Source organism: Magnolia sinica, chromosome 10 (genome assembly GCF_029962835.1).
Source record: "Magnolia sinica isolate HGM2019 chromosome 10, MsV1, whole genome shotgun sequence".
NCBI lineage: Eukaryota > Viridiplantae > Streptophyta > Magnoliopsida > Magnoliales > Magnoliaceae > Magnolia > Magnolia sinica.
The window spans coordinates 69,120,532-69,134,394 of NC_080582.1; the positions used below are offsets into that span (position 1 = coordinate 69,120,532).

The 13,863-nt window shown below is 40.9% G+C and overlaps 1 protein-coding gene across 8 annotated transcripts in view; it reads left to right on the forward strand.

The window, feature by feature from the left end:
* The window catches only part of LOC131216926 (endoribonuclease Dicer homolog 4-like), a 188,393-nt gene that overhangs the window by 52,745 nt on the left and 121,785 nt on the right, over positions 1 to 13,863 (forward strand). For all 8 annotated transcript variants that reach the window (XM_058211553.1, XM_058211557.1, XM_058211552.1 and 5 more), the window contains 2 exons: positions 6,169 to 6,225; positions 10,820 to 10,916. In XM_058211553.1, the coding sequence (XP_058067536.1) occupies positions 6,169 to 6,225; positions 10,820 to 10,916 (154 nt within the window). The remainder of the gene's footprint in view (positions 1 to 6,168; positions 6,226 to 10,819; positions 10,917 to 13,863) is intronic.

Consider the following 13,863-nt stretch of genomic DNA (forward strand, 5'->3'; position numbering starts at 1 on the left):
TCAGGATCAAGTCTTTGAAGCTCCTCCTTAATGAGCGACATATTGTATGACGCTGGGCGTGACTTCCACTTGACCAGGAACTTTTGAAATCCACTGTCTGACGTCGATATTATTTGATAGTCCAGAATATCCTCTATCTCCTCTCTGGGTGTGGGAATGGTAGGTATGGGAGGTAGAGGCTGGGAAGATGGGTCGGGAGGGGGCCATGGATCAAGGGAAAAGTCTTGAGAATCAGGATGGTTAGGTGACAGGCTGGACAATGTATCAGTGGTCCCCTAAAATGCAACTAGATCCTCCACATTGAATGTGGAACTAATTCCCATAGAAGGTGGAAGATCTACCACATACGCATTAAGACCGTTTCGTTTGATAATTTTGAATGGTCTAGCGCTACGCACGTGTAATTTACGAACAGCTCCCTGAGGGTACCGCTCTGGCCTGATGCGGACCATTACAGAGTCCCCTACATTGAATTCCTTGAATCGTTTATGTTGGTCAGCAGAAATTTTGTAATGTTCATTACTAGTATTGATCTTTCGCCTAATTTCTTGATGTAATGAATGAATGTGATATGCAAAAGACTCTGCAGACTCTGATGACCCAGGTACAGGGACATAGGGACAAGATCAATAGGCTTCATAGGTTTATAACCAGTAACGACTTCAAAAGGACTTAAACATGTGGATCTATTGACAGAACTATTAAATGCAAACTCGGCGATAGGTAGTGCAGTGTCTCAAGTCTTGGTGTGCTCCCCCACTAAACACCTGAGCAAATTTCCCAGACTCCCATTGACCACCTCAGACAGGTTTGGTAGAGTCGTCCCAGGGACTAAATTAATGGCGTGCTGTATATCCCTCGTAGGGGGAAGCTCATCTGGTAGATCATGGGGAAAGACATTATGAAACTCATTTACTACTGGAATGACCTCAGTGGGTAACTCTGCACTAGCCTCTGGTGCACTTTCCCTAGCCACAAGGGCGTACCCCATCGAGTCTGACTCAGTCTCTCGCTCAAAGTCTTTGGTATTTAGAATATGGAGAGGCTTAGACTTGGACTTTGATTCCTCAACCAACCTCAAGTGATAAGAGAAATGGAGGATTTTTTTCCTTACGAGTTTCTTTCATTTCTCCCAATGGACTCTTGGGGGTTCCCTCAACCTCTCTTTCTTTCGCTCCACAGTAGCCCAAAACCTCTTTGCTTGGCCCACAAGCTTCATCTTGGCGAATCAGACTCGACGAGCATCCGACATGTCATACAACTCAAAATAGTGGTCCATATCCGCCAACCAATCTAGAAAAGCTTTAGGGTCCACGTAGCCATCAAACGTGGGGGCATCTACTCTAACTCCCTCGAGGAGTTGTGCATCAGGGTTATAGTGGTCTTGATGTCCCTCACGGGGTGGGTGCACGGGTGCGCGCTCATAACCGATTCTTTGGCCACCTCGATTCCTTGGTCTATCCTCCTAACTACTTGCCTGAGATTGATCATCTTCCCCAACGGTTGGGTTTGCCCGGGTGGTCTCTAATTGGGTATTGCGCACATTAATTTATTTAAGGCGATGGTCAATACGTTGTTCCAAGCGCTTACCCAAGGACTTAAACTGCCGTGTTAGGTTGTCCATTGATTATTGCAATTGCTCCATGTTTAGCGTAGGGTGCAAACCAAAACCGTGACCAGTACGTGTGGGCATGCAACTACTCCCCAACTCAAAGACCCTCTAACATAGCTATATGCGTCTAACTGAAACTAAATGATCCTACAAGACTCTATGATGAGGATTAATGCAAACTAAATGTGAATAGACCAAACCCTAAACATGTAATGCATTCCCCTACAAGAACCCTAGGCTCTGATACCAAATTTGATGCAGGACATGAAAATTTAGATATGCTATGCAAGATTCCAGGCTTTAGATCATACTAGTTCGGAAACAGTCACACACAATTCCACATCCCGAATAAAGTCAAGCATTCAATAAGGGGAATCTATGCGGGTTTAGGCCTACACATGCTAGGGCTGGATCAATTAAAGTTAATAGACCAAACAATGCTCAAAGGAGAGTAAATTCATCTACACATGTACATAAATATTTCCTTAATCCAAGGGATTCACGGATTTCAATTCGGGGAACCCTAGGGTTGAAGAAAAGGGCATAAAAATTGGGGATTTAGGACAATCTAGGGTTAGGGTTAGGAAAATCAGCTAAGAGAGGAGTGAAAGAGAGGAAAGAGTACACCTGAAGCCAGCCCGTGCGTGTGGACAGCAGGCTATGCCTGACGCACGTGCACTGAGGGCTGCCCGCATGTGCATGGGGCCCACGAACCCAAAAACCCCCTCTTTGGGGCTGGTCGGCTAGGGCTGGGCTACAAACCTCCCAAGTTTCGGCCTGATTTGACGTATGGTCTGTGCGTGGTGCTCCATCGAAGTTTCAGCCCTCCTGCAGGGCCAGATTCCAGAAATCTGCAGTAGAGAAGTAATGGTTGCAAAATAATGAGGGATTTGCAGGTGGAATGATTGTAGGAAAAGGGGAATGTGGATGGCAGAAGATGGGGGCGAGTCGGGATGGGTGTGGCTTCGCACCACGGTAGTTAGCCCTTCGAAGAAGGGAGGGTTTCACACCCAATTGGATTTTCATAACTCAGAGAGGAGCAGGAAAACACAGAAAATTTATTTAATCTTCAATGAAAAGACCGTAAAAGGGGTTGCCTATTTATAAGAAAAACCTATACCCCAAAAGCCACGCCATGTGTGCATATTATTACTTAAAGACGAAGTAATAAAAAATAACAACTAATCAATGCAATCTAAACTGTTCATGATGTTCCTAATAACGGTAATAAGCAAAACTCAAAGTCCTAGGTCACCTAAGGTAGTGGGCACGATCATGAGATCCAATGATGGGATCCACATGATGATCGGGTCCACCCCAAGGAATCAAAACACAGTCCTTTAACTAGGAGGCCCTCCATGGATGTCGTCATCGATCCAGATCGAAGGTGAGGCCCTCCTTGTGTACATGCGTGATGGGGGTGTGCTTGTGACGAAGGCTTTTGGGGCCCTCCTGGGAATCGCCTATGATGAAGGCTTTTCCTTTGCTCTTAGTGGGACACTGAGTTGCAAAATGGCTAGTATTTCCACATTCGTAACATCGCACATTCTGTCATCTGCTTGGACCAACACCAAGGATGCCTTTTCCCTTGTCATCCCTAGGCCAGGCGGAACATTCGCTTGCGCCCTGGGTTGATTACCAATATTTGGTGTAGTTCCCTGAGAATCAGTCATAACATTAGAGTCTCAGGAATTGAACTGTCTTGTGACAGGAGTCTTCAGATGTTGCTCTAATGCACCACTTGGTACATATCATCCAAATCTATCACGGGATGAGCCCAAAGCTCACGCTGAAGATCCGATCGAAGGCCCGTCTTGAAATGCGTGAGCGTTACTAGAGGGTCTTCCTCAATGTCACACCGCATCATAAATTCTTCAAATTTTGCAATGTATTTCGTGACAGGCATGGATCCTTGGTGTAAAGATTGCCATTGTTCCAGGAGCTTCTGGTGATAAGAGAGAGGGAGGTACTTCTCTCTTAGCATAGTTTTCATCTCGCTCCATTGGATATTGGGAGCCCCTCCCACTCGTTCAATCATACGCTCTTTATTGGTCCAATACATCTTTGCTTGCCCCACAAGCTTCATTTTGGCAAACCGCACTTGTCGGTTCTCTGACATCTCATGCCACTCAAAATAGTGATCCATGTCAGCTAACCAATCAAGGAATGCCTTGGGGTCAAAGCAAGCATCAATACGCGGGGCATCAATCCCGACATTCTTCATGGCCCTCTCGTCAGGATCAAAGCGGTCCTGATATGCCCGTTCTCTTCCCACATGCCCGCCATTGGTGGGGGTTTGTCTAAGGGCTGGCTCCTCACTAACACCACCTACCTACGATTGCACATCTCCCCCAACAGTGGGGTTGTCCCTTTGGGATGCCTTTAATCACTCAAATCTAGCTTCGGTGGTGGTCAGTTTTCGTTCGATAATTTTGTTGGATGTCTCTATGGCAGTTATCTTTTGGGGTAATTGAGCGAGGCGATCGCTTAATTGCTTGTTGCTCATGATGGGGTGTTGGCCAAAACCCTTACCACTTCTAGTGGGCATACACCAAAAAACTCGAACTCAATTTTCCTAAGCTTGACTCTAAGGTTTGAACAGACCTCAATATGAATGTATGATCCTATTTCTATATGATGCATGAATGCTGCAGATTTTCAGATTTAACTAGAATGAAAACACAAATCTAGAAATTCAGTTATATCTCACAGGACTGTGAATCTGAAAAATCAAGTTAGCAATTTCTGTGGCTTGTAGATCTGAAATCAGGTTAGCAATTTCTGTGGCATGTAGATCTGGAATCAGGTTAGCAATTTCTATGGTATGTAGATCTGGAATTATCTAGGCAATCCTAAATGAGAAAACAGATGATCAAAAGTTTAGATAACTCGAACTAACAAAAACCTTACAAAACTTAAGGCTTTGATACCAAATTTGATGCAGGACGGTCTAAACTAGAATGCAGGTGTGAGCACAAAAATGATTCAGCGAAATAAACTAAGCAAATCAATTGAAATATTCACATTCTATATCATAGTAAAGATAATGATTAAGGGAAATGCAATGGTTGCAGACCATCATCACAATCCTGCGGTACCGTATTCAAACCATGCGTTGATTGGATCCGGCGAGGGATGTGACCTCCCGATCTTGCATGGTTTCAATCCAACAATCAATGCAGCTTCTCTAGTCCAAGAAATCAAAAGATTTTTGGAATAGGGATGGTTGGAAAATCTGAGAGAGGGTTGGGATCAATTCTCAGATTTTCAAGGTCAATAGGAAAAAAAAAAGACTAGGCATAGAAAGAGAAGAAGGTTGGAGGGCTAGAAATAGAAGTTAGAAGAAGAGAAGAGATTAGAGTTACCACAGAGAGAAAGGGGAAGGAGGCACCAAGCTTTCATTAAAAAAACATTCTTAAGTTTAGGGTAGAAAGCACCCTATTTATAAAATTCCGATTTAAAAGAAAATGACTAAACTATCCCTATAACAAAAGGAAAAAAAAAAAACGTCCAAAACAAAGTTTTCTAAAAAAAAAATAAAAATAAAAAAAATCATGCATAACAAATCAGTCTTCTAACTCATCCTACAAGTGTGTCCTCCTAATGTGGGGCCTTCAATTAATCCAAGGACACGTGTAAGGTCTTTAAAATCATCCTTAGTTGTGCAATTAATCAGATATTCAAAATCATCCTTAGTTGTGCAATTAACCATATCTTCAAAATTATCATTGGTTGTGCCATGAACCATCATCGAGCCATAAAGATGTATTCGTTGGCTGCTTTCATCTTTAATAAACTTTGAATTGTCTGATGTCCTTATCAAAAGCACTTTGAAGACTTGATAAAATCAGACTATCTGGGAACACCATCAACTGGACAACAATGACATAGCTGTACAACTTCAACCTCACATCATCAAATAAGAATATCCAGCTACATGTCAAGCGGACCACAAAAATCCTTAAGATACAAGTCTCCCCCTCACAAATAACATCAAATCAGTGAGTAAAAACTTACGAATCTCAAATTGAGGTGAAAAAAATATGAAAAAGGAACAAAAGAAGTTGAGGAGAAAAGAAGAGAAAGAAAGAGAAACTAAGATCAAGAATGGAAGAAGAAGAGAGACACTAGGAACAACTTTGTTGTAATACCATGTAAAATAAAGAGTTTTTGAAAGGGAGAGTGTACTAGGTTTGGACGTCCAACCCTCTCTTATTTATAAGACTAAGGTATCCAAATTAAATGAAATACCCTTAAGATAGATAACATGCCCTAAGGCTCATGGCCAAGCTCCCATTTATAATACGATAAATATTATTGGTGATTCCGGCCATATTTTTGTCTCTAGACAATAGAAAAGTTCCTTGGTATTGGTGATATTAGTGATAATATCGCCAATCCTTGAGGACACTACTATTGAAAACGTCAGAAGTTTGAGAGAAAATTAGGAAAAAAAGTCCCAAAAAAATAAGAAACACATGTTTTTTGTGGGATATTTTTGGGGATTTTTCTCTTTAGGCGATTTTGACCACTGCTTTTGGTTTTTGTTGAATCAGGGCTTGAATTTGGGGGAGAAATCTCGACTCGAAGTGGAGATGGGCCGGAACTCGAAGGTGACAAAAAATTCATTGATACTTCATTTTTTTTTTTTTTCAAATGTTAGCATGGATTATAATGTCTATACATGATTCTCATGCATTGACATTAATATGTGGTGAATAAATCAACATTTGAGTGAGTGAATTGAGGAAATTTGGAATGTATGTTTTATTACTTCCATTGTATGTTATTTGATTGATAATTTGATATGAACTCACTTGGATATAATTGCACCGCTTTCTTTCGATAGCACATGGTTTGGATCCTTGTAAAATAGACACTTATTATGTATATATGTGTTTGTGTGTGTGTGTGTGTGTGTGTGTGTGTGTGTGTGTGTGCAATATTTTGATTCCTAGATGTGTAAACATGTGCCTTGTAACGTCTCTTGAAGTTCCATTGAAAAATTCCCTCTTTTTCCTAGTGCTTCCTGAATGTTTCCCTTAGTTAGTGGTATCACAATATGTTTTCGCATCCCTGATCATTAATACATGTAGCGATACCAATACTCTGAACACTTGGTGCAACAACAACAACACATCAAGACTCACACCACCACTTAGACATGCATTTCCAGTCATCTGATTGGGAACGTATACTCTATCATCTTCTTCACCTTGCTTATCTCGTTAAAGAAGTCGTTGACATGCAAATGTCCATGGAATTCCGGAATTCCCACTTTAATTGTAGACTCTGTCATGCTCCAATAATTGAAGGATTCAATCATTGGAGTCTTCATCAACTGGGGCTGCCCCCATTTTTTATTAGGACCTTGGTGAGGACTTCTTGATGTAGGACCGATGCATGAACTGAGTAACATGTGAGATCAAATAGCCGAATGAAGATATTTAATAAAAAAACAGAAACATCGCTATAATTATCATAAATATCATGAAAATCAAAAGAAAACCATGCATAATTCTAGCCTAAGCTACCAACATCGTAACTCAAGATCATTAAATAAAAAGAAACTAGGATCTAATGGATGTAGGGACATCTAATTAGCATAGGATATAGTCCATTTCAAAATAGGAAACCTAATACAACCTAGGGTGAAAATTAGGGTTTTGGTTATTTGGGAAAGTAGGAAATTTAGGTTTAGGGTTATGGTTTCAGGGATGGAAGAAAGGGGTTTTGATATAATGATGGCGAGAAACCAAAACGAGTAGGTGGGTTTTGCACGTGGTTGTACGGTCACACGTGTGGCGTGAGAGGATGGGTTTAGGTCGGTTAGGGTTTGGATTGTGGATGGGTATGGAAAAGTTGGGTTTGGGAGAAGACGAAGATTTGGGATGAGAGAATTAAGAATGTAAAGAAAATACCTAGATGTGGAAGAAAAGAGAAGATGGTGTGAGATAGATGGAGACCTCGCACCTCCGTTGACGAAGATTAGCCTCACACTAATCTTCATTACAAATCTCATGGTAGTATCTTCAAATCGCATGAAGATGTGAAAGAAAGCAAGAGCTTTTTTATTTTTATTTTTATTTTTTATTTTTTAAATCACGAAATTCAATGGGGGAGAGGTCACACGCCCCCCTCTTTTTATAGATCCAAGAGTTTCAAAAATTACGAAAATCCTCATCTTGTGAACTTTAACAAAAATAACCTTGGTCTAAATAAAATCAACTAAAACACTCATAATATGTCCAAATATAAAATAATTAAGAACTAAATCTTAAAATATGATAAAGTCTAAAACTGATGTGGATGATCAACGATCAATGGCTCGATCATGTGATCTATGCGATCCAATGACCCGATCGTCGCGTCCTTCTGATCTAACAGTCTGGATTATTCCATAAAGCAGCCCATGTGCATCTTCCCAGTGTGGGGTATTCCAGATGCTCGCACATGCACATGGGGTCTTCAGCACGATCACTGGTACTAGCTTAGCCACAGGGAAATCGGCGCGGCCTGTCTCATTCTCTGATATGTATGTAAGGGTGTACGTGACGTGATATCCTCATCACTTTTCCTATGCGTCCTCATGCTCTAACTTCAATCTTTGACTATCTTCCACACAAGAGCTCTCTCACTTGATTAATGAGCTCGCCTACCGTATGCATGAGTTTTGGGTCATGAGTTTGCTGATCAATTGGGTTACTTGATCAAACTCTTCTTGTGTCACCCCCTTCGAAGCCATTAGTAGATGATAAAGGGTAAAAAATCCTGATGCAAGACATGAAATTTAAATATGATATGCAAGATTTCAGGCTTAGATCATACTAATTCAGAAACAATAACATAAAAATTCCACATCCCACACAAAAGTTCAAACAATGCAGGTCTAGGCCTACACAGGCTAGGACTGGATCAGTAAAATTATGGACCAAACGATGCTCAAAGGGAAATAAAAATCATCCACACATGCACAGTAATCAGTCCCTAATCTAAGGGATTCATGAATTGCAATTCAGAAAAACCCTAGAGTAAGAAAAGGGGTAAACGAAGTAGAAATCACGCAATCTAAGGTTAAGAGTTATGAAAAACTGGTGTGAAAGGGGAAAATAGGAAGAAAACCTGAACCAAACGACAGCTCCCGCGTGCGGACTGCGGCCCGGGCCTGATGCACGTGTGCAGGAGGCTGTCCGCACGTGCGTTGGGGGTTCGAATCCCAAAACGGCCTTCTAGGCTCTGGTCGGCCAGGGGGGACTACAAACCCTCTAAATCTCGTGGCAATTCGATGTGCGGTCTGGGCGCAGTGCTCCGTCGAAGTTTCGGCTCTCCTGCAGGGCCAAATTCTGGAAACTGGCTGTAAGGAGAAGAACAACTGCAAAAACTGGTGGATTCAAAGCAAGAATGATTGTAGAAGGTGAGAGATATGGATGGAAGAAGGTAGGGGCGGATTAGGATAGGCGTGGCTTCACACCACAGTAGTTAGCCCTTCGAAAAGGGAGGACTTTACACCCACTTGAATTTTCCACAACTTAAAACTCAGAGAGTAGAAAAAAAACACGTAGGAATTTTTATTTCTTCAATGAATCAAAAGAACTACAAGGGGTGCCTATTTATAAGAAAACCCTATATCCCAAAACTCGCGCCTTGTGCACGATCTATTACTTGGCGATGAAATAAACCGAAATAAAAACTAATCAAAGAAATCTAAAGCGTTCATGATGTTCTAAATAACATAAATAAGCAAAACCTAAAATATGAACTTAATCCGAGTAGTGGGTCACGATCACGAGATCTCATGATGGGCTTTACTTGACTATCGGGCCCACCCTTTTGAACAAAAACTTCGTCTTCTAACCAGGAGGCCCTCCTTGGACGTCGTCATTGAGCCAGATCGACGGTGGGGCCCTCCTCCGTGCGTGCGTGCGTAAGGGGGGTGGCGTGCGTGCGCGTGTGCGCATGATGTCCCCATCAAATCCCCAACAACCACCCACTTTGTTACCAAATTGTTGTAATCTAGTTAAAGAATCAATGAGTTTTTGATACCTGAATCATAAGAAGAGATGAAGAACAGGCCCACAAGAATGTCGGAGTAGATAGGGATAAGCAACTTTCAAAAATTGGAATTTCTTATAAAGACTAAAGCTAAAACTCATGTACTCAGAAAATTGGAATCCTTACTCCTACACCACACCCCTTTCTATAGACACTAAAAGCCGATCCTCATGTATCTTAAATTATGATCTCCTAACTGTTAGATTGATTTCAATTAGATTGACGTGAAATCATTCTTATCTATCTTAGATGACAACAACTCCTACAGAGATTTGGCCATGGCCAAAAATAAAAAAAATCAACATAGCAAATAACTCTCAAAATCTTTGAAGAATATAAAAGAGTACCTTCAAAATCAACCCCCAATCTTCCAAAACTAGTAAACATAGACTCTGAAATTTAGTCCCCAAAACTAGCTGCAAACAGCTGAAAATTCAGCACAGTTTGGGCCCCATGGTGGAGCTTGGGCCTATGGCCGTGTTTGGACCATTCTGCGTCTTTGTCACTAATTTGGTCAAAGTGCAAATCGCCAAGACTGGGGATTCCATCCATCATCAAAAAGGAGAAATGGATAGAAGACGGTGATTGTAGTACAACTTTTGTTCTTTTCCACCATTAAACTATAGATCTTGTTCTGCGATCTCCTTGCATTCAGGATCCCACGGAAGGATTTCATGTTTTTGTTCCCTTGAGTGAGAATGCTATAGATCTTTGTCGCCACTTGATTTCATCCTCTCTAACTTTAATTTTGTATGAGCTTTAGGGAGTCCCTTTTGAATAAATGTCAGTTTGTATCCCAAACACTTTAGTCTCAGGAGTCTAATTCATGTATTTCTAACCTTTTCATATTTAAACACTGTAATTCTTCTTGTATTACTAAACAATTTCATAGTGAACATCTGTTTGTGTATTTTTCATGTTTCTCTTGATAAGTGGCTGCTCATTCCTTCCTATTTGTAACTTGGATCACACTTTTTTCATGTGGTTTTGTAATCATATTTGTCTTGTCACTTCTTGAAATTCATTGATGTATAGTCGGTGCTCATGCGATTTCAACTCTTAAAACTCCATTTTTTATGGGAATGCAAACTAGCTCTTAGACTACTTCAGTTATCTTTCATGACAACACTAACGGCAGTTCCCTAATGGTTATAGATGGTATTGGATGCAATTCTTTCCATTTTGAGGCTTTAGAAGAACCATTTTTCTCTGAAAAGTTATTGGTTCTTATCAGGATTCTCTCCACTTATAGGTATGAATCTCTCAACCATATCATTCTTCTTAAGATTATCAGGCATGTTTTGTGGAAGGTCTGATTTGTTCTTTGTTTATAGCAGTGAATTTTGCATGCATGATTTTCTAGTTATTTATTAATGAACAATCACCCACAAATCGGAATTCTATAGTTAGATCCCTTTAATTGATATTGTGTCCTATCTACTAAGTTTTTTGATAACCAGTAGCCTTAGATTGTGGAACGAGAATATGAAAAAAAAAACTCTAGGAGAATAAACAAAAGAACGACATAAATAGTAGTTGCTAATCAGAAGCATGGGTGAATCGCAGAGAAGAGGCAGAGTGCGAATCATGGAGCGGAATCATCTTGATTTGCGTACAAGTATGGTCAATTTGTGAAACCGACCATGAAGCAGAGCTGAAAGAGTGGAGCAATCCCGTGGGAGGAAGGGCCGGAGCGAGCAAAGTTCTTCCTAAGGGAGCTATTCGAATTTGCCCTAAAGGGAAGAGTGTATGGCTCCAAATCAGAGCCTTGCCAGTTACCACTCAAGTAATGTGGGGCCCACTCACTAGGGTTTCCATAAAATGTGCCCCACTTTTGTCTCACATCCAACACCTGCCACTTGTCACTGTATGGGGTGGGAAGTCTCTAGTTGCAAAGATCAAAATCAATTTGACATAGATACTACATCTCTAACACAAGTCTAAGTATATTAAGCTGCCATTCTACTAGCATACAATATCCCAAGCTCTGATATGCTTGCTCTAGACATGCTTGACCACAACAGATGAACTGAACTCCTGATTCTGTGTATGAACTTATGCAACTTATCAAGAAAATCATGTTTCCTAAACCAAAATTTTGGCTTTTCATGAACATATAATTTCGTAAGTATAACTTTAAAACAAATTCCACAAAAACTCGATGGTGATCAAGCGATTAAGCAACATACGTATGTACCGGGTCTCCTAGGATCAGTGTTTGCTATCAAGAGACCTTTCCCATGCAAATATTCCATATAGAGGTGGCTAGCTTAGGACACGAGCTACCAATGGTACTGGTTGCTCTCACAATGTACTAACTAATCAGATCAAATAATTGTAGATCATGGCAATGTCATGCATTAGTTAAAAGCCCGACCATAGTGTAGTCCTTACTTCCAAGATCCTTCCAAGTGCCTCTCCTGCTTGGAATCCCCATAATGCAGGAGCATTTTCACAACGGGCTCGAGTGGGGTGGCTTGCGGGATGCGGGCGCACACTCGGGTTGGGAGGCCCGTGGAACCCATGTGATTTGGGGCCCACGAGGGGGCGGAACCCATGGATTTGGGGCCCACGAGGAGGGTTAGGCCGATGACCTAACCCATGAATGTGGGGCTTGAGGTATGGGATAAAGGGATTAATTCGCCATGCTCTATCAATTTGAACTTTTAGAGCAAGTGGTTAATTGTCTTGCATCACCCCACTTTGGACTCTCGCTCTCACTCCCGATTTCTACATATTTACTTGTTTATATTTTAAAAGAGATGCTTCCCCATTCCTATGCCTGAATTTGTTGTTGCTTCAATTCACGCTTCGTGCAACTATAGTGTAGACAAGTGAATTGTAAACATCTAGTGTACAATACATAGGTTCCAGCAAATACTTCCAAGGGATTGCCTCCAACTAGTGCCTCCATGAACTTGCCCACAATATTGGCGATGATGCCTCACCAGGAACATAACTCAATCATTAGTGCATCATTCGGCCCCATGTAACATCTACAAGCTCATCCTTGACCACTATAGTAACTAGAGGTGGTAGCACCTGGTGTGTACCTATCTTTGGCAAGATAATCACATAAGGTGACCAAACCTCATGCTGTCTCATCACGAGCACACCTTGGTGCATATCAAGGTTGGTCCAACTGTGCGAGTGGGGAACCTTCCTGCCGATGAATAAATTGTTGTATTTACACAAAGCTTGTCTATCCACAACAAGTGGTTGCATTAGCATAAATCCCATTTAGGACTAGTGCTCACATTAGCGTAAAGCTTATTGACAACCACCGTTTGCATTGGCATAAAACCTGTCTACAATCAACAAATACAAAGCAATTATTGCACATCCAGTTGAATGAGCAACTATCTAAAATGTGCTCAATTAAAGGGTAATTATAAACAAAATTCATGCATGTGACTTCAAAAGAAACATGTAGGCATCTTAATTGCAAATGTACAAAAAATAAAAATATGCTCCCACATTCGTGAAAGAATCTAAGTATTTTGTGTGTTCCTATTCACATGTGTGGATGTGATTGTTTTGTGCATGCAATGATGATATATGCACATTATTCCCTAGTGTGGCTAAACAATGGAGGTGTTGCTGATAATTGTCAAATAGAGGCCCGACCTGTGTCTCAAGGGCAAGTAATCATAGGAGCGTGTAGATGAGCTAGAGAGATTATAGATGAACACACAATATTGATGATGCCCATGAGACTCATCTAAGACACAAGATTGAATGGAAGGCTAGATTTTGTTGCACGTCTTTGAAAGATTATTTATATTATATTATATATTAAATATTGTCAACATGCCTTGATCTATCAAGTTTGCAAACTTAAATCCATTCGATTCCAAAGTGAATAAGTGAATATCATGATCATTGCGTTAGAATTTGTACATATGCACGAATTGAATCTGACATGCTCGATTGATGTGATCAAATTAATGGTCTAGAACAAGTAGTTGGAGATTGGGATGAGCCGCTACTGGTCCATCCCTAGATTTGGTGCAATATCATCCCCTAGGGTGAACAACAACTATTGTCAATGGATCACATTTAGGCTCATTCTCCAGAGACTCACAAATATCCTGGATGAAGCTATTGAGCTAAGCCACTCCCTATTAATATCATTTTGCCCATTTTGTGATTAGCCAATTTCAGGATTGATTCTCTTGCCTATGGAGTAAATCTGGAAG